This window comes from Camarhynchus parvulus, chromosome 2 (assembly GCF_901933205.1).
Source record: "Camarhynchus parvulus chromosome 2, STF_HiC, whole genome shotgun sequence".
NCBI classification, from domain to species: domain Eukaryota; kingdom Metazoa; phylum Chordata; class Aves; order Passeriformes; family Thraupidae; genus Camarhynchus; species Camarhynchus parvulus.
The window spans coordinates 21,239,232-21,261,283 of record NC_044572.1 but is presented as its reverse complement, the minus strand read 5'-3'; the positions used below and the strand labels follow the sequence as shown (position 1 = coordinate 21,261,283).

The window sequence follows — 22,052 nt, the reverse complement described above, 5'->3', positions numbered from 1 at the left end:
ACTGATGTGCAGACACAGACATTCCTCTTGCCCAATGAATGTTGACTTCCACACTTTCCTGCTCCATCAAGACCCATCTTGGGCTTCTTTAACCTAAACTCATCCACACAAGAACTGAAGAGATGAGAGAAAGCATATACATGAACCAGATAAGCATAAATTGTAACTGTCTGAAGGAACAGAACTTCAACAAAAGCATCCAAAAAATCAAAATGCTCAGCATGTACTTAAGTGATTCACTAGTTTTAAAGGGCCCTTTGCATGGATTCTAACACGGATATTTACATTTGGGTTTGCACTGGCTGCTTACCTTTAAACAGTTCAGACTTCAACAAAGCAAATATGGATTTGGTAGCTGCCAGCCTTCAAATATAACTCATCTGGGCCAATATGAAGCACTGGAAGTAGTCTTTCCATAATTTACTTAGATAACTTATTTGGAGCTGCCTGACTGTGAACCTCAGTATATACTGAAGTGGGAATAATTTCTTTTACCATTTACCCAGCAGTAGACCCCTTTCTCTCCCCCACCTCTTTTTTTATGAAAGTTAATTTAGAGCAAAACCACACCAACATGTATCTTCTGTCTCAAAGGGTTCTGAGACATGGGAAGGAAAGGTCAGTTTTCCAGACCAACCGTCCAACACCCTGCTAACTGCACCATGCTTTCAGCTAGGATAGTAGTTGTCTCCCAGAAGATACTGACCTTTCCTTGGCAATTAAAATTGAACCACTCTGCAATACATAAAACCCCCTAGAGTATTAATCAAAATGTCATTTACTTGCATATTTAGCTCACACACTTTCTGACAGTTAGCATTATCAATTTGCTCTGGTTACTTACAGCATGCATTTAATCCCATAAAATGCTCTGATTTCATTGACTAGGCCTCAATTTGCAAACTGCAATATATACACACACATAGGCAGCACTTAGAGCAGAACAACCTTTATATGGGTTTCTAGATATTTTTCTGTGAAAGCAAATAAAATGTAGCAAACATTAATGTCCTGCATTTTAAGTCTGCCATCTAAATAACCACTTTCTTTCAGGGAACAAAAAGCAAATTTCCATGAAGGCAGAATCTCTCCCATTGTGCTCATCACGGAGGAAAGGCCAGAGAGCTTCACTTGGCTGAGGCTCTCAGATGAGCTGCCTGAATGCCATAAAGCACTGCTAGTTAGCCTCTGTATCCAAAAATAAGTGAAATAAACCAGAATCCAGGCCTTTAACAACTAGGCAGTATGAAGAAAAAAGGATATAGGAATGAGGGTTCTTATATCACATCATCATCAGCTAAATGTCTTTAGAGTATAGCAGAAGTTTTAATCCAGACTAATGCTTAAAGACAGATCTCACATCAGCTGGGCTTCTAATTTTTTTTTCTTGTGAGGTAGAACATCATTTTTATGAGAGTGGGCTAGAAAAAAAGATGCATATTCTAACAGGTTCAAGCTATGATTCAGTACAAAATCTGGTGTGAGATACTCTAGTACAAGCCAAGGACAGACAGCAGAATTGAAGAGAAAAAGCAGGATAAGTGAATTTTCCCCTTCCAAGGTGTCAGTGGAAGTCTAATGACGTTTATCTTAAATGTGTAAAACTAGCTGAAACAAGTACCTATCAAGCCTGAGCATTTTTTGAAAAATAAAATTCCTTACTTGACAAGCAAATTCTCCTTATTTATCTATATTTTTCAGCAATAATACCACCATTGCACAAGTTTTTAATGTCAAGCCCACACTGCAAGACAGACTACTTGTGTTCTAAATAAAGTGAGTCCAATTAAGGAATCTTTTCAAATAATTGTAATCTGAAAAGGAATTTTTTTTCAGAAAAAGAAATCTAACAAAAATACTCTCTTAATACTAAAATACTCTGCTGTCAGTCTGCAATAAGGAATGATCATGGTAATTCCAGAAGTAAGGAAATTACCTTTTGGTGTGGGCTTTTTCTCCCCCAAGATGCATTCAACTTGAAAGTTGACATTTCTAAACCTGTGGTTCCTTTTCATCATCTCAGAGAAGTAGCAAACAAGTCCAAGTAAACCAAACTTTAAATAATATATGATTCAAGGAAAAGATTTTATTTTAGGGCTAAGAAGTTGATAATAAATAAAGGAATATAATAATGTAATAACAGATGTTCTCATGCACTTAACACATACAGTAATGCTGGCTTACACTGCTGTTTGGACAAATTAAGAAGAGGTATTTGGCAATATTGTAAGTTTCGAATAGTTTAAAGATTATAGAACAAGAAATTCTGCTGTTTTTACATTTCTTTTATACAAATTCAAATAAATATTAATATATCTATTTTTTTCTCAGATTTTCTGTTCACTTTTAACATGCCCAATAACTAAGCCACAGTAATATACAACTGCCAAGAAAGAGTATTTAAGAATTATACTTATTCCTAAAAATGTATCTTATTTATGTCACATTGTGCAAGCTCTTTAGGTAAAATTAGATTTTAGGGAAAACCTGCAGAAAATTTAAACTCATTAAAACATATCCAGTGCAAAGGCCAGTCTAGTCCACACGTTATGGTACTGTAATGTAAGCTAATATAATTTAAATAATAAAACATGCCTATATGATTCTGAGAAAGCTGAATATGTTTTATGTTTAAAGATCTGACATCTAATATGCAGATTCTGCAATATCAGAATTTTTCAAATCTTCATGAGATGGCAAAATAATGGTAAGACTTTGTAAGTAGGCTTTTTTTTTTAGGATAACTCACATTAACAGTACTACAGTGGCCAAAAAAGACAAACTATTATAATAGAAATCAATCTGATTAAAAAATTAAATATTCCAATTAACACTGAAAAAGTGTTTGTAATCATTATTTACAATTCCTCAGTGATACCAGTGTATAACTCCACACAGTCAGCTCCAGTTGGGTGTTGCTCCTGGCCAGGTCAGTTCAGGGAAGGGGATCGGTCCGTGCTCCAGAGCAGCTCTATGTACGGCCACTTGGTCTGCAAGCAGCGCTTCACCGGGGTGTCGTCCGTCTGCAGCATCGGCTCCTCAAAGCCCATGACAACTGCTGTGCCTTCCACATACATGACCTGGCAAAGTAAACCCAACTCTGTCAGCCTGCTCAAGAACTGGGAGATGAGATGATTATTTTCACCAGGCCCGGAGAGGATTGGTTATGATACACATTTATCGGTGATATTTTTGCCCATCGTCCGGGAGAAATGATGAGGAAGACTCCATGGATATCAGAAGGCTAACTAATTGCTTTATTATACTATATTATTCTATACTATATTATACCACATCTAAACTGAATCTGCACAAGCACCCCCTGAAGCTGACAGTCCCAACACACGGATTCAATTTGTCAATGAATCAAAACACTCCCACTAGAATCCAATTACCAATTCCCTTCAGGTAAACAATCTTCCACAATGCATTCCACTTGTAAACAAGAGGAGCAGCAAATGAGATAAGAATTGTTTTGGTTATTCTTTTCTCTGCTTCTCTCAGGTTCAGAGAATGTGAATCCCACACACATCAAATCTGTGAAGTTTTACATACTTCCTTTTTTAATGAAATGGAAGTACGAAATCAAAAACCCCTCATCTTTGAATGCTTCTGCTTACATTTTGGGGTATGGAACCACTGGAGATCTCACAGGGCTAATTTTACGGACTTAATTACAAGCTATTCCAAAGACTGAGTAGATATATTTTCTGGAAGAAGTCTTACTTAAGTCTTTCTTGCTCCTTATGTCTCTTAACACCTTACAATCTTTTACTCTAAATTCTCCTTCAGGAACTTAGAAGCAGTCATATTGTGTCTGGTATACCACTTTTTCAAGAATGCTGAAAATGAAACAGGTCATCTTTGTTCCCTCAGTAAATGGCTCCAAAAAAAAATACTCATTGAGTGAGCGTGTACTACTAAAAAAATCCACAAAAAATTCTAAACAACCTAATTTAGAGGTTGAGTTACTTCTAGAAGTTGCACTTTGTGTGTGCTACATCTCCACTGTCCCTTGCAGTTCAGACCTCCTCTTATGACAGGTAGGTATGAGAAGTGCTCTTTCCAAAATGCAGAGTTTCAGAGATGTGGTCTGGCCAAGCAATCCAGTATAGTAGCTCAAATACGATTAGGAGCACAAAGAAGTTTCCAATTCCAAATATATAATTTTGTAAGAAAATTACCAAAGTAATAGTTTTGTAAAAAAGTCTGATTCAAGGTAGAGTATTTTGCCTTTAACTATATTCAGTTTTGCTTTGTGACTTTTTTAGGGCTTAATTGTAAATCTTACCTTTTCATTATAATTAGATTGCTTCAGTCCATTGTAATGGTAAACAGTGAATGACTCTGAAACCCTGGAGTCCTAATAGAAAGAAGACAGTTAATTTCATGTGGCATCCATTGTGCCTTGATTCTCTTCTCTTTACAACTAGACAGATGCGTTCAACCAGTAAGATGTGAAAAAACTTAAAAGTGCCATTTCTTTTAGGTGACAAAATCTTCATTTCACCTTTCTTATCAGAAACAAAAACACAGTTCTCAGTAAATTAATGACTAATGCCCCCAAGAGCAAGCCATGATTTTCTGGGTTCACCTGGACAATCTGAAGTACAACTTGAGCACTGACTATGAAGAAGCCATCCTAATTTTTAATGTCAGAAACCTTATGCAGTAGTAACATGAATGTTTATTTATGACGGTTTGGACACCACAAAGTTTTTTACTAAGGACCAGATCCAATATCTGGCCCTCCATCTGAGAGCTAAAAAGCTAATATGCTCCTATGCCTGCCTAACCACACTAATTTTGAAGACACCAGTTCTGCCAAGGTCCAACAGCAAAGCTACTGGCTCTGGTGATCTTTACCATTCCAGGTGTGTAAATGCTGTATTCCTAAGAGGACTGAAAGCTTTGGAGTCACTGAACCAGGAAACACAAATAAGGTGTAGTATCAGTTCTGTCATGCCTACTGGACCAGGCTCCAAACAAAAGCTTATCCCTCTTTTGAGCACATGGAAGTAAAGGCTGGAATGAGAATAAATCTGCTCAGGTTACAGTACATCCATCAGATTACAAAACCCTCATTCATTTTTCTGCTTTTGAATGATTCACAAACTCTATCTTTCTACGGGTCTCTCACAGCCATCCAGGCTATTCAGTGGAGGGAGGGTGGTGAAAAGGAAGGTAAGAGGTAACTCTCCTTACAGAAGTTGCTTCACAGAGATAAATAAAATTAAACCTTCCTGGGATAGAAAGAGGACACACTGATTTCCCTGAGGAAGTAATGCTCACCCAGAAGGGAAAAAAATGCTGTTTCCCAGTTCCTGTGCCAGGGAAGTTAAGAATTTTGTGCAGTTATTGTTTCCCAAAAAAAAAGGGCTAGCATGGAATTCGGGAATCCCCCTCTCCAGGTGGCTGCCCTAAGTAGTAAGGAGTCAGGCTGGATAGCTCTGAATAATTTTTCCTAAGCCAACAGCTTTCAGAAGAAAAGCTGAGATATCTTTCTGCTTTTTAGATGGAGTTGAGTACTTTTTAGGAGAGTAAGAATAGGGTTTGAATATTCTCAGCAAAGGAATCTAATCTCAATATCTCGAGCCCTAGCTAGATGTTCAAATATTAACATCAGCAATTCCAACCATCACTGGTATCTGCTATTTCCTCACAGTATTTGAAAGAAAGACTTTCAAAGATATTCATCATCATTTCTGCAGAATTTCACTTTCAGAAAGAATTCTGAGCACGGTGTCAGTATGGGTAAGGGCTACTGCTACCTGATGCACAGAGTACAGACAGATTGAAAAAATGGATACTGGCAGGTTCCAGTCCATAACATGCTGATTGCTCAAACATCACCCATAAGGCAGTAACAATTCCCATGTTTTTTACTGGAGCCAGTGAAGGTTTAACAGGACAGGAAAAACTGAGTGGTGGGGAATCACATATAGTAGTGAGTTAGGACTTGACAGACAGGCATTGACTCAGGGGCTCCATCTTTAACAGGAGGCAGAGTTCCTCCACCAAGGTGACCAAGGCAGTGTTCTGCCCATGATTGCACTGTGCTTTGTTCTCCAGCTTCCCTTCTTCAGTCAATGATGCCCTTATGACAGGCACAAGAGGCAGCAGTCCCATACAATGGCTCTTTTCTCCTCCACCTCCCTATGGCCCATGGTACTTGACAGTTTAGAAACAGCCAATTATGGAGGATGTTCTTTGGCATTCTGAATTACATTCTAAGCATCTGGGGCCTAAAATGAAGCAGTGGAGTCTTCTAGACTTGCAAATGTAATATAATTGTAAGAAATAAATTATATTCAATTGTAGATATATTTCCACTTCTGTATAAACAAATGAAAGGAAGAAGAAACAGTTGGCAAAAATACAATGTGGATGTAATTCTAAAAGGCCAGAGAAAATGAGCACTAACTCCTCCTTCTCTTTCCTCCAGATGATGAAAGCCTCTGAATGATATGATATATTCAGTCCCTACAATCTTTGGCACTGCATTTCCAGTGTCTTCTGACTGACCACAATGTTTCATAGTACAGAATGTTATACCCAGTGCTGCACAATCCTAACAAAAAGAATCTTGCTGAAGGGACTTAAACCCATCAGTTTCACTTTTTCTTGATTGTAAAAACTAAGCCACATAGTTTCGGTGACACATTAAGCTAAAAAGCCTTTGAAGAAGTACTCCTCTCAGTCCTTCTCCTTCTTTCACCAGCCTTTTCTTCTGCCTCAGGTAAACCTGCTCTTTTTTGCCAATACAAGCATGTGCATGGCCATGGAACAAGCCCTACACACCTGCAAATAGAGCTCTTACCCAGACCAGCTTCCTGTTCTGGTTTACCACAAATCTGTTTAAAGAGGCTCCTGGTGGCAGGGAGGCAGTGTGAGAGCAGGAAAATATGATCCAAGGCAAAGGGGAAAGAGGACAGCAGTGCTAAGTTAACACCTGCCTCTCAGTAGTGGTGCAGTCTTAAAGAATATATGGAACAGACGGAAAGTTTGAAAATAATTTTCCAATACCCTACCACATATGTTAAATATAAGTCTATAATGAATTTTTTGTTAAACTGTCAAAAATTTTACATTATCAAGAAATGTACATAAAAATAGTTTTAAATATATTTGCAACCTTTTCCCATTTGCAAGCAAACTTTTTAATACTGATAAAACCAGTATGGTCATTTATTCTCACAAAAATCAAACTCTCATGAACTTTCTGAGTACGGAAACAATTCAATGTCATACTCAAAATGATTATATATTTCCTGAAGTTAAATTTAGAACAATGGAGTTTCCTTCCAGTGTAAAGCTGACAAAATCATGAACATGTTACAAAAAACAGAAGTCCACCATTTGTGATGGAATACAGAAGTTATCTGCCGATCAGCTGAGTTGAATGAATGCAAGACTTACTAAAATTTACTCTTGTGATATTCATGGAAGTTTTCAATGAATCTGAAAGCCAAACAGACAGAATAGACAATGCTCTGCAGCAATGAATATATATTGATTACCTGCTCAGGGAAAAATTCTTGCAGAAAGGGACCCAGTAGTATGATGCCCAGTCCTTCTGGGTCTAATTTGGTCTTCATGAGGTTTACACTAAGATAAAAACATTGAATATAAAGTATGAGTAAGACACTTTTATTCTTGCATGACTAAGTTATGCTGTGCTACCACAGTACTGACTGCCAAGTATAGCAATAATATTCTATTTTTAATCGTAAGTGACAACTGCACCAGAATGGCATGCAAGTTGCCAAAACATGGTTATTTTTAAGTAAAAGTAATCTGCTATTTTAAATTAAATAAGTGATAATTCTGAAGGATGACCATATTTGGTAAAATAATTTGAAACCCGTATAATCTAAAACCAGGTTTACAGCCCAAAAGGCATTTTGCTGTCTTGTAAGCATTCTTTAAAGATACAAAAACCAGCCATCTTTGAAATACAGCTCTGTCACTGCCAAACAACCTGTTTTTAAACAGAGATTTGAAAACCTTCCAAGATTTTCTAAGTGCGCTGAAATGAAATTAAATTTAACACATACATTTCTTATTTACATCACGTACTCGGTATCAAAGAAGCCAGAACCAACAAACAATGGAAATACTAACAATACTAATCTGGAAGCCTTACTGCAGGACTACAGTCTAATTTCAGGTCACTGCAAACAAAGGTCAACTGTAAGACTATATATCTATTTAAGCAATATATTTCTACAGGCAGCAGACTGTATCTATTTGCATCTACCTAGCCCTGTGCTTGAGTTACAAGCTGTACCGTCCACAGGAATGTCCTCATTGGGTCAAACCAACAGAGCGCCTGGCCCAGTATCCTGCTCCTGACACTGCTCAGTAGTGGGTGCTTAGGACAGAGAAAAACAGGGCAAACACACATCTTTAGTTTACCCTCCCCATTTCCAGCAGTCTGCTGCACAAAGACATCTTCAGTGACAGGCAGTATCTAAAACACAAAGATACATATTTTTCTTTCCATGCATGTGCCTAAATGGCTTTGAATCCATCTACTTTTCTGGCTCTTAAACTCCACTCAAAAATACAAATTAAACTATGGGTTCTGGGAATAAGTGTCTTCCCTGTTTTGAACCTGTCACCTGAATCAGTTTGATGACGCCTCATTTTTGTATTGTGTGAAGCAATTAATAGTCATTCCCTATTTACTGTGTCAATGGTTGTCTATCTTTTTCAGGTCAAACAGTTCTAACCTAGTTTTTCCTTGCACTAATGGCATTCTGTATCTTTAATTAGCCTTGTTACCAGCTTTGTATAATATTCTTTTTCCAAGAAGGAGTGAAACATCAGGAATTTATACAATGACATAACTCCTATGAATCCCTCTCCATATGTCTGGCTATCACTATGAGTTTAAATCTCAAGATCTGTTTCCTGACCAGTAATATCTAGTTCACAGACCCACAACGTGTATGTGAAATCAGCATTGCTTTATCCCCTGAGCAACCAATCTACATTTACTTTATTGACACTTTTCTGTTCCTGTATCCTCTAGTAACTTCTGTTGCTCTAACACATTCTTTTTTTTAATATCTCAAATACATTTGTATCAGCAACAGTCATACAAATCCCTACTGTTAAATCCTTGCTGGTAAAATAACAAAATTCACAGACTTAATACAAATTCCTGTAAAATCCCTCTATCTCCCTCTATTAAGAAAAAGTGACATTTTAATTCCTTGATCAATTCTCTATCTATGAAAAATGTTCCTTCCTATTCCATGTTTACACATGAAACATTTACATGTAAATTTTCCCTAGACTGGCCTTCAAATCCTTTTGTAAGTCCTATTGTTCATTTGTCACCTTTCTCATTCCTATACTCTTTGGTACCAGCACAGTTCACAGTGGTAGGTAACCTAAAAGAGTTCAGCAGTGCCATTCTGATGTTTCTTCAGGACTTTGCATTTTTTTACTTATTTTGACACTTCAGAATATTAGTTACTCTGCCCACCCATCAAAAGGCTTACGTATGGAACTACTCTTTGATCTCCTCCAGTGATGAGAACTGCTCCCTACCATCTTCTCTGGTGAATATGAAGAACTCATTGCACTTCTCTAATTGACTTTGAGTACTTTTAAAACATTGGGAATCATCTATCAGAACTACAAACCACTCGCAGGCCCCTTGGCACTGATAGTCTCAGAAGAATACTATTAGTTTTGGTTTATAACTTTACTTATTAGTCTACAGATTTTAACTCTGCTTTATATTGTATTTACATTTAACATTCCATAAATCCAGATTCTTCCCTTTTTTTTTAGTGTACACACTGCATTTTCCTTTCAGAAGACCAACTCAGTTTCTCATAGATGTCTCTTTTACTACTTAGGCCTTTAAACACCCCCCAGGTCTCTTTTGTTGGGGGCTGTGAGCTGAAGGTGTAGTTTCCAAGGTCTTTTTGATTGTTGCACAAAAACATTTTGTCCTTTTGGCTACCACCTGCATTCTTCATCTTTGTTCCTTTCTTGGTCCTAACATAGAACTAGTAGTAAGTTATTTGAATTCTTTTTGTTTCTCCCTCAACACACAGAGGATGTATTATGCAAATCTGAAGAGAGTGACTCTGTTAAGGTCCTTGGGAGAAGAATTTCAAAATTCCTAACACTGAATGTGGTATCCTATAAACAATGCTAATTTACTTTTTTTTAAAAAAATCACTACTCAAGTGAAACCACAACCGAGAGCTTGCAAGATACTGGACTTCAATCCTTCTATTCCTCGTTCTCACTGCTCTCAAAGTACAAAATTTTGGCTATGTCAGTGGCTGTTTGAAACCTGCCCAAATTCTTGAAATGCTGCAGCAGAGTTGCAAAAACATTGTGTTTGCAAACAGAACCAAAACAGATTATTTTAAAAATGTACTTAAAATTATGTAATAAAATTAAAGCAAAGTATATACTCAGTAAAGAAATACAAGAACTGCTTAAAAATACAGCACTATGTAAGTTTTTAAATATGGCCATTGTACAAAATTCCATCAGTTAAGCAGGGGAGTAGATTTAATAAACTTGGATTGTACTGTGTTTCAATTGAGGTTTTTTCCTTCAGCAGATCATTAACACCTTTCACTGTTACTGGTACCACAGCAGAGCTACTGAACACGTGATTGTGTTTCAATCTGCTCAGTGCAAAGCTTGGCACCTGAACTCAAGAGGTTACAAGTGTTGGGGTGATGGCCTTTGTACTGTTATTGCTGAGAAGTGTGTGGGAACAAAAGCCTCCACTACTGGTCAAATAGAGAGCATAAAATGTTTTAAGCAAGCTAAACCTACATTGACAGATGTGCTCAAATTGGTGCCCTAAAGGGCATCAAATGGTTTTTAGAAACAGGCAAAACAAATGAGACAGGTGGGTTCTCAGATACAATTACTAAAACACTAAAAATTTTACAAAAAACACATGTAATGGCATTCAGTACTGGCTAAGTCACCTTGCTAATTCACATCTGCTCTACAGAGTTTTTCTCTCTACAGTTCTAAAATTCTAATCAGGTCTGATGTTTATACATTCTGAGATTCTGAGAAACTTAAAGCCTTGGATTAGATAATCAAAAATTTAAATACTACATTTGGAGGCAAGACCTTTAATTTTACTTAAGAACAAACAAACAAAAAACAAGCAAAAAAGCCTGTATGGAGTTTGAAATACATTATTTATACTTGCGTTCCACACTAAAAAAACAGAACATCCAGAGCCCAAATACAGTAGGTTCTCAAGATAATAGTAATAGGCAATATATTAAGAGGAGATGATTTAAGACTGCATATTCCATGTTTTGATCATGGCCTTTCAATACAGCAGGTCTTTTGACTGGTTCTTTGTACATCAATTTATATTTTATATGCTATGCAAATAAAGTATGACAGGGCTATGCCACAAATGCCCTGAAAGACAAACAACCAAATGGAAAAACCACTGAATGAAGAGAGAATTTTTCTGCAGAGACAACAGAACAAAAAATTGAGAAAGTAGAACAAAAAGGTGAAACTCATCTTCTCAGACCTATTAAACAACGGCTTTTTTTCTTTCCCCTCCTTTAAAAAAAAGTCTTTTGCAAATTTCACCACTTATTGTTATAATAGGAACATGACTCTTTTGTCTTGTACTTTCTTTTGCTTTGGGTATCTCTTTATCTCAATTTTTACTCCTCTCCTCCAGAGAACAACTCAGTACACTTCAGCATAAATTACACTATAAACATTTGAAAGGACAGAAAATAGGCTCAACCACGTTTCAGATGGCTCTGGTAAGTAAACTCACAGTCTCCACAGTCATTCCAGTTTTGACCCAACTGAACTAGACCAAATGTTTACAAGAGAGCAGAAACAACTTCTGGAGCAGTAAAAAAGTAAAAGTGCTTGGCTCTCCTTTCTGGCTTAAGCATTTAGTCACAAAACATGGCAGATTTTGACATAGAGGGTTAACTGCTGTTATTAAATATTAGTCTTATCTGTCCATATTAGAGCTAAAACATTTGAGTTTTAACTCCAACCCTGGGAATCAATGTATTATTTCTGAAAATAAATGGCAATTATAAACACTACTAGGTCCTGAGTGCTGGTTGAAACAAAACTGTAACTGAAGCAGTTTCAGCTTCCAACTCAGCAGAACAATCCAGTGATAATCCAGACTTCCTCTGAATACCTTGACTGTTTAGCTTTTCTGACACACCATTTCACCTACATTAATATATAAAAATATAATCCTGACTATCTCCTGAATATATAGCAATGCAGTAGGTTTGAGGGGTTTTTTTTTGCTTCTTGTTATTACTACCAAAGTTAGAGACATCTTAATTTTAATTCCTCCCCTTAAATTTAAAGCTTAACATTTGAAAATAACACTCTGTGCCCAGAATGAAAAAAATCCAAACTAGGAAAAAACCCAAAACCAACCCAAAATTATAATAGATATGTGGTAAACAGAATCAAGGGAAAAGCCTTAAATGATAATTAATGTCATTAATTGATACTTCTGCGGTATTTAAATTTTATTATACTTACTATTCAGGATCTGAAACAAGGTCCAGAGCCTTCATTACATCTTCTAGCAGTGTGTCAGGTATAAACCCATTATCTGAAGAAGTAGCAAAGTTTCTTGTGAGGAAAAGAAAGAAAATCCTTTCCAGATTTCACTTAAAAATACAAATACAACATGTCTTTATCTGTAAAATTTGCAAGCAAACATTGGGATTCTAGAAGGAAAGGAGTTTTCAAATGTTTTTCTGGTGCTTAAAAAAAAAAAAAGAAAAGCGCAATACAGCAACTGGATTTATCACTCATACATTTAGATGCTTAATACTTGCTAAGAATTCAATCTTTGTCTAGAGTTCTCCAAGACGTACCTTGGGGTAATAACTGCACCATTTTTCCCTTTTGATCAGTTAAAATAGTACCTGAATGCTAGACATCCTCTGTTTTCCAAAACATAAGAAAATTTTCCGTGTATGCTGCATACATTCAAGAACAAAATCTCATGAAGAATGAATCATATCAGATCAGTTCTTTAACGAAAATTTAATATAGGAGAAATAAATTTTATTTAAGCTTTATGTTAACTACAAAGAACATAACAAGGTTAAAAAAACGTCTTTTTTAAAAACTATTTCCTATTGCACAAATTCCCTTACTGCAGAATTCTCCAGTAATTTCTTCATAGAATTATGGAATGTTTGGGGTTAGAAGGGATCTTAAAGATCACCTCGTTCCAACCTGCCTGTCATGGGCAGGGTGACCTTCCAGCAGACCAGGGTGCCCAATGTCACGTGTAGATTGACTCCTGTACTGAACATTTCTTAAGGACTAGGCATTTCATTCCTCTCTAAATGAGTACATTTCTATTAAAAAATCTTATTTCAGCACAAATTACAACCCTTACCCTCAGGGTCATATGTCTGGAAAACTCTTCTTGCTTGTTCTGAAGGTGCCTCAGGAGCAACAAGGGCCATGTCCTATGGGGATGAAGAAAAAACCCACAAAGAAAACTTACAAAACATTCTTCAGATACAGATTACTGAGAAAATGTTTAGCCATACTACACCCAGTTGGAACCTAAATTAATGAAAATTTCAATACAACAGAAGAAAAGTTAATTTGGCAATTTTGCTGATAGTGACAAAACAATCAAGAAGTATGCTAAAGATTATTCCACAAACTTCTAGAAAAATTTTATGCAAGTCTTATCACGCTGATGTTGTGGCACAAAAGCTAATTGGAAACTACAATTCCAATCATTTGTACTCAAGAGCTCCAAGTGGGAAAGTGAATAGGAGAAAATAATTTGGAAGGAGTCCCTTTGTCCTGCTCATCTCTCCGAGGTCGATGACAACAACTTGAAAATTGCTTGCTTTACGCACTGGAAATAGAAATGCTAGATTTTTATATTAATTCAGTATCACAATAATGTAATTTTAAAGATCCATAAATATGACTTAATAGAAACAATTCCACTGTTTAATGAAAAATTTTCCACTGATTTTAAAAATTAATGATAACTAGAACATTTAAAGAAAACCCATATTTTAACAATGTATCTTCATGTTTAAACATGTTCTAAAATCCTTTAAAGTACTTTCAGATAAAAAGACTGTATTAGCTCAACACAGTTGGTTTCAGGATGCCAAATAAAGTATGAAGTTGTGCAGTTGTTGAGCACATACCCTGTCATAATGGGTAGCACTCTTGTTATTATATAAGGCACATACATACACTATGAAATTTTGTACTATTTGAACAATTCTTAAATAATCTGGAATACAAAACATACTAAGTAGGAATAGACTTCATTATCACAGTGTATTATAATAAACTAATGTAAATATTGCTCAGTTTAAAACCAATGATGCCAGAGCACTCAAAGCTTATTAACAACAAGATGATTAGTGATTTCAATATTCAGGATTTAACTTCGAAGAAGGGATATTTTAGTGGTAGTTTCTTATTAAAAAAAATCAGCAGCTCACAAAGCCCACATACCAAAGTTGAACACTTAGAATTTCCAATGGTATGGAAGGATATAACCCAAAGTAACTTCCAGTGGCATAGACACAGAATTTCAAATGTAAACTACATAGTTCTACCTTGGTTTACAAGTATGCAGTTCCTTCTATACAATCTTAATGTAATCCAAGAATAAAGAGCATCATTTGCACTGTCCTCCCTACCCACATTATCTTGTTCATGTAGCACTTTCCAGTTTCATGTGACAAAAACCAGATTCTTTAAAGGAAGTCTTCCGCAACTGCCAACAATTTTTTTCACAGTCCAATTGCAAATAGTGTGTATTTGTGTTAGCATTTAATTTTCCAGGTCCTTAGTTTTTCAGTTCATGTATGTATACATGGGAAGAACTTAGAGATGAAGTCACTAAGTGCATTAGTCATACCGAAAATTCTCTCTCTTTTAAAGGAACTTTCAAATATGGTAAAGCCTCCATATTGTTACATATTAACATTTTTTATTCACTAAATGTCATGTACTGATGCTCTAAGCAAGTAACTTCAGATGAAAACTTAGAAAAGTCTGTCTCAGAGTCAGATGACCAAAACCCCAACCTTTCTTACCTGTAAAATAATTCCAACTTTTCACTGAGATTGCTGTAGTATAAAAAGCAATCTCAGTGGAATCTCCTTTCCATACAAATCTCACACAACCTCTTAACTTATCATGTCATTCATTTCCACTATGGAGATAACTTTAAAAACTCCAATTAGTCCATATATTTGTACTGGAGGAAAAAATACCATAGGTCCCTCACGCAATAAAGCTGAAAATGTGATAAACATCTAACAAAAACATATTTCAGCTGCCCAAGCTGATATTTCACCATATGTGCCAAAATAGATTCCCCAGCCTTATGAATTGCATTTTGATGTAACCCATGCAGTGAAAGTTCCATATAAGGGAATCTCATAAACAGTTAATTATAATAATTATTTCCAATACTAAGAACAACATGTCCCAAAAATCATGTTTCACTCATTGGCTCTTGTGATACACAAACAAGTCATTTTATATTACTTTGAAAAGTTATTCTCATCAGTAGTACCAGTTATTTTAAGATCCAATGCTTAGCCTCAGAGGCAAAAAATATTCTTCATAAGTTATAATGAAAACATTCCCAAACTTTTCATTCTGCAAATCCAAAGCAGAACATAATGGCTAAGCCACACCAAAATCCAGGCTATGAATTTTTACAAAAATCACACCCTGAAAGACCCATTGCCCTGAAAAATGAAATCTGCTTGCATATGAAGTGCTTTATGGTTCTACACTACCACTACTGAGTGATATGCAGAAGAATTATATATTGTAATACTAACTTTCTTCTTAAAAGTTTACCTAAAAACAATACAGAAACACTGATTGTTTATCAAGTACTTAACTTGCTGTAACTTAATCACATCTGGAGAACTGAAGTTTATTCAATTCAGTCTTGTATTACAGAGAGAAGTGTGTATTTTTCAATGCTATAATCAGTGGCTTTCAAGGCATCAGCTTTTCCAAAACGGCTTCCTAAGAAAACAAGGTTGATGGGATCTCTGAAAGTTATTCCCATCTCTCTAGCTGACTTCTGAATCCATTGCCCAATTTCAATTTTACAGGAATCTCACAACTGATTGTTGAAACTGGATGCCAGGCAGAGCATCTCAGTGAGGAGTTGGTTCAAAAAGAAATTTGATTTTATGTGTCAGCAAGGTTCCTTTGGAGATTGTATTTTGAAAGAGAAAAGACACTTCACACAATCCTACTGATGTACTGTGTAACTGCATCATTATAATCTGGACACACAGGTCTTTCACACATGACTGGAATGCATTTCAAATTGCATAGTGCTCTGAAATTACAATGTACAACTTCAGAACCTCCCGTGGCTGTAATCATTCATTTGCCATCAATCTCCACATCCACTCTATGTACCCTGGAGCACACAGAGAATGTTCTTCTTCGAAAGGTGAAGGGATCCTGCTACCAAAGCCAGAACTGAAATGCTCTTTATAGCCTGAGATATAACAACTCACTTAACTAAGAGAGAACAGAATTAATTGAATGCAGCTTTATTTGGGCACACAGAGCAGAAGTGCCCAATGTATCACCACGCATACAAATGAGTTTGTGTCCTAAAGGTATCAGATAGTTTTACTTGTAGGGACTGGCTAGGAAGTGAACTAAAAATTAGAATTTAACACAGACTGGTATCAGTTAAAAACCAGGAAATGCATCATCACTACAGTAGCAAAAAAAGGTTCAAAGACTTAGAATGATACAAAAACCCAGTTGCTGACTCTCATTAAGATGAAGGCTCAATAGAATTTGGGCATTGCTTGAAATTAAATAGCAGCTTTTTTTGTAGGTTCTCCTAGGAGCTATTTATGAAACCAAGGAAAAGAGAGTCCTTAAGATCTAAAATGGGAGGCCTTTATTACCATCATACAAAGAACTCAACAGTTATGGAAAGGTCATAGATCTTTTCTCCTCTTAGGCATCACTGAGGAAGCACTGAGACCACTGAGGTATGAAGTTACTGGTTCTAAAAATACCAACATATCATCTACTGTCAATCTAGCAGACTATTGTGAAGGGTCTGTCTGGAAAGGGACAGTTAAGAGAATTATGCCATGGTAACAAAGCAAGTCAAATCCTAGAACACTTACCTGTGAAGTCAGTTCTAAAGCATTTGATGTTATTTGGCATAAATTTCATTTAAAAGACTATGAGTCTTTTACAGAGAGATGGCCAATGAGGACTAGTTCAAGACTCCCATTTGTGTTCAGGAACATCACCCACACCAGCAGTTTGCAGGGGGCACTGCCCTTAGTTGTTGCAGCCAACAGAAAGTGCCATTGCTCTGCAGTACAGTATCTTCCATGAGAGAAGGCATCAAGAAATGCCCAACAACTGGAACATACCCAAACAATACTTGAAGGAGTACAAGGTTTTTTCCACTTCAGAGATGTGTATGGAAAACCTGAAGGAAAGGTCCTAGACTTTTCTGTCACTATATAAGAGCTCTGTGGCCACAACTATTTCCACTTCAGAATGGCAGGTGCCAAAGACCATATACTGTATCCTCCTAAGCCTTGAAGAGGGGCTATGAGTCTATCTGGGATTCAGAAAATGCCAAAAGAAAATACTTTCCTTGAATAAGAAAAGAGGAAATAAAGAGAAGAGAAAATACAAAAGGAAGAATGCGACCCCCAAAGCAATGGAACTCTTATTGGGGTCAGAAAATAAAATACAGGCCTTGTAGTTTAGACCAGGAAAAGACCACAGTTAATCTAAAAGTATTCATCAAGGGATAGAGGTGGTGCTGGAGGAGGAACATTCATGACAAGCAATTTGCTGCAACAAGGTGGTTAAAAGGAAGCAAATTGGCTCTAGCTGTACACTGCCTTGCAAAAGTGAAACGACTGCATTTACTCTACAGTACCTGCAGTACCTCGCTGAGGACAGAAATGAGTTCTCAACAGGGAAGAAAGAAAAGCTACATATGGACTACTTCAAACTCTTTTTCACCTTCACCCATAATACCAGACAGAGAAGAGAGCCTACTTGATCCAAGGGTGGGGTGAGGCTGTGGAAGAAAAGCGAACACAAACCAAAGAAAAAGAATTAGTAACAGAAATCTGAGGAGCTTGTCAGCCTATTTGTCTGAAAAGTGGGGCTTCTAACATACACTCAAATAAGTTATAGAAACCACAATATATCCTCCATTCCTTTGAGAGAGGGTGGTTTAATAAGACAGCCAACAAAAAAGCCACAGCGTTGCAGTTTTTAAAAATTAGAGAAACTCAAAAGTACAGCAAATACCTATTTACAGTTACATTGCCACAGATGTTGGTAGTTTAGTTTAAAACATCCCAAGAAGGCAACAATTCACGTGGTTACTCGTTAAAAAATAAGAGCTTCTTCAACATGCTCCTTGCTTCCACACACAGATTATAAGAGATTACTGTGAACCAATAAGGATTAGGTATATAGTATTTTTCTTATTCAGTTACTAGCTTGTTTTGCTCATCAACACAAAATGTCTTTGTTTTGAAAGTAAAAATACATTACTGGAATTACAGATCAAGAGTCAGCAAATTTGAGTTTACTGGAATTCTTCTCTAATAACTAAATTACATACTACTCTCCAGTCAAAAGCTTAATCTGCAAGGGCAGCTTTTCAAATTATATTCACATAGCTTTTTTTTTTGTTGGAAGACGGAATACAATGCTATACAAACATGAAAATTTGTTCTTAAGAGGAATCAAGCTGGAAGTGGACAAATTCCATGTACTATGACTTCCAAAACCTCCATAATATAATTCATTCAAGATGAACTTCAGCTTCTATTATTATGCCATCATTTTCTACGTAAAAAAAATTAATATCTAGTATAAAATACTATTTCTACATCTAGTACTATTTCAGCCTATAGACATGAGATGATTGCTACACAACACAGTGGTAGTATTAACATATTACTAATTCTGTTTGGGAATTACAATAAGGAGGTGGGAAATGAACATGTATGACAGGAACACTTGTTAGTGAAGTTTAAAACAGTGAAGATGGACTGCAGAAATTTAAATCTTTCTAACTACAGTTCTAACAATACTGAAAGCTGCACTTAATCTTGGAAACCAGCCTACAGTATTCAGTTTCCCACTTAAACCATATAATTCTCTCTTGGGATGACGAAAACCCTCTGACTTGCTTCAATCCAGAACGATGAAATGCTTTTTGAAAACAGACAGGATTAATTATTTTATAACTCAAATATGCCGAGTGTTTCTAAAGGACAATTCATCACCTGGTTCATTAATCTAACAGAAACATTTTATATCTTTTCAAGTGAAATGTACAAGCTTTGTGAAGCAATGAAGGAAAAAAGTATATTAATAATGGCATGTGATCCACTGTTATTCAAAAACATCACAGTTTCATATATTATAAAAGCAGTATTGCCATTTATGTTCATATTTGAAGTATATTATGTCAGCTAGCTGACACTAACAGTAGCAGAATACATTAGCTTCTATAAAACCAATTATTTTATTCTTTTATTAATACAGAACACATGATTTTTTTCATTACAGCTGTATTATACAGTAAAGCCCATCTCACTTCACTCCAACTGCATGAGCTTTCTTAACTGCACATGGGCAGTGACTGAATTTCTTCCCTAAATACACCTGAAATGCTTCAGTATTTTCATACCATAGTCTCTGACAACTTCAGCACCCCTCTGTAACAGTTATTTTTAAAGTACACATATAAGATACCATAAACTGTCAACTGGTAGAAGAAAATGGCATTGGACTCCCTGTAACATACAAAGAAAATAGATTTCATAAACTTCTTATGTAAAACAAACCAACACTGGGAAAAATGTACTTAAATATCTAAATGAGGTTGCTACATGAGGTAGCTATGAGGTTGAGTTTTAGAAACAAGACAATATGTTATTCACATAGCTAATCACATGTAACTTCCTATGTAAGAGGAGAAAAACAGAAAATGAAGGCAACAGCTAAAGTATCACTAAATGTGCTTCACCTTTGCTAGGATTTGAAAGGTCTCTCCTCCACAGACAATCCCTGTCTCTGCCTTTTCTCTGTATCCTTCCACATTTAGACTTTCAATTCATTCATCTACATATCCTAACCTGAAAGTAAAGCTGCCTTATCAAAAGAGGTCAAAGATGTTATTTTTATTTTGCATGCAACAAAGCTGTTATTGCTACGAAACAAGAAAATAAAGGGATAAAAAACTTATTTTTCCATGCTTTTAAAAAAAGTGGTTAGAAATTGGTTGCTAAAGATCTTTGTGATTGTACTTGGATTAAATCTGATGCTGCACATGGATTCACCCTACCTTCCTGGGGATTCCACAGCTGCCACATGCATTAAGGTTTTGTGGATCAAACAACAGCTACAACACAGATTTCAACCAGGTTCCTGCCATTTATAAAATGACACGAAGTCTCCTGATAGAAATTCTCTACACAAGTTCAGCCTGTCATGTCACAGTTTATTAGACAGTGTGTGAGTTTTGCAAAAAAGCAGAACTTGGCACAAAGTTTCAGAACAGGACTACAACAGTTACTATTTTAAAGCCTATTCTTATTACTGAAGCATATGTTGGCATGCTGGGAGTATCATTTACTGTTTCTAGTTCCTGCATCTATCCCAGTAGGGTCTGGGAACATGGGAATAAGGCAGGCTGAACAGAGAATAAAAGAATATGTAAGCCTCCACTTCCAAGGATACATGGTGCCCTGCTCAGAAAGAACATCTGGTCTTCAGACATTTTGGAGAAAGAACATGCAAAGAGACAAATGGCCACAAAATAATTTCCATGTTGTTTTGCCCAAGAACATTTCACTTAAAAATATCTTTAATAGGCTTTCACTAACTATATTTAAAACTCTGTTTCCTAAGTTCTGTAATACATTAATCACTTCAGGACATTTTCTCAGGAAGAAAAACTGTAAGGGGAAGAATGATTCCTCGGATTCCATCCAGAGCATGTATTTACAACAAGGGAGCAAGGATTAACAGTCATTCATAGAGATCCATTTCCTCAAACAGGACACATGACAGGCAGATAATCAGTTCATAAGCTGAGCGACTACTCTGTCACATGGTGAATACTACATTCCCAATTTTTAGTATTCCCAGTATCATTATCTGGTATAAAAAATATGCAGTTACTAGGCTACAATTAAAAGATAAAGTAAAAGGGAAGGTGCTTTGTAAAGCAAAGAATGGATGGTGTGAGCCTGGCACTATCAAGGTTTACGATTTCTACCTCTTACCTCATCTAAAGGTACATGGGGCATGTGGAGAAGTTATTCATTTTATTTGCCCTCTCTTCATTGTATTACCATAAGTGTATTAAATTCCATATTTTGGAAGACAGTGGTTTAACTTTTAGGGCTCTTAAAATTCTGTGTGGAAATAACTCCAAATTTCTCATTCAAAATTCAATTTCTGGAATGATTCCACAAAGATAACCTCTGATAAGGAATATACTATTAGCTGTAACCTAACTGGGGCCTTCCAGAACCTGAAGGGAGCCTATAAGAAAGGTGGAGAGGGATTTTTAACAAGAGCATGCAGTGACAGGACAAGGAGAGATGGATTCAAACTGAAAGACAGTACGTTTGATTAGATATTAGAAAGAAATTCTTTACTGTGAGGGTGGTGAGGCACCAGAACAGGTTGCCCAGACAAGCTGTGGATGCACCATCCCTGGAGGTGCTCAAGAGTAGGCTAGATGGGGCTCTAGGCTAGATGGGGCTCTGAGCAACCTCGTCTAGTAGGTGTCCCTAGCCATGGCATGAATCTTTAAGGTCCCTTCCAGCCCAAACCATACTATGATGTGAAATATGTATCAGAAAAAAGGTGGTTCAAGATGGAAAAAATTTAAACCTACAAGTGAGTGAACTGTTAGGATATACTTCCCAATAAACTTAACATATAAGGTCAAAAATTAAACACTTGGGTGAACTAGAGAA

At 36.3% G+C, this 22,052-nt stretch overlaps 1 protein-coding gene across 1 annotated transcript in view; it reads right to left on the bottom strand.

Moving 5' to 3' along the window:
* Positions 1–2,066: 2,066 nt before the first annotated feature.
* The window catches only part of MINDY3 (MINDY lysine 48 deubiquitinase 3), a 45,690-nt gene continuing 25,704 nt past the window's right edge, over positions 2,067–22,052 (bottom strand). Inside the window, exons 11-15 of the mRNA XM_030971361.1 lie at positions 13,424–13,496; positions 12,550–12,622; positions 7,521–7,608; positions 4,292–4,363; positions 2,067–3,080 (exon numbers count right to left, since the gene is read on the bottom strand). Of these exons, the coding sequence (XP_030827221.1) occupies positions 2,931–3,080; positions 4,292–4,363; positions 7,521–7,608; positions 12,550–12,622; positions 13,424–13,496 (456 nt within the window). The 3' untranslated portion in view covers positions 2,067–2,930. The remainder of the gene's footprint in view (positions 3,081–4,291; positions 4,364–7,520; positions 7,609–12,549; positions 12,623–13,423; positions 13,497–22,052) is intronic.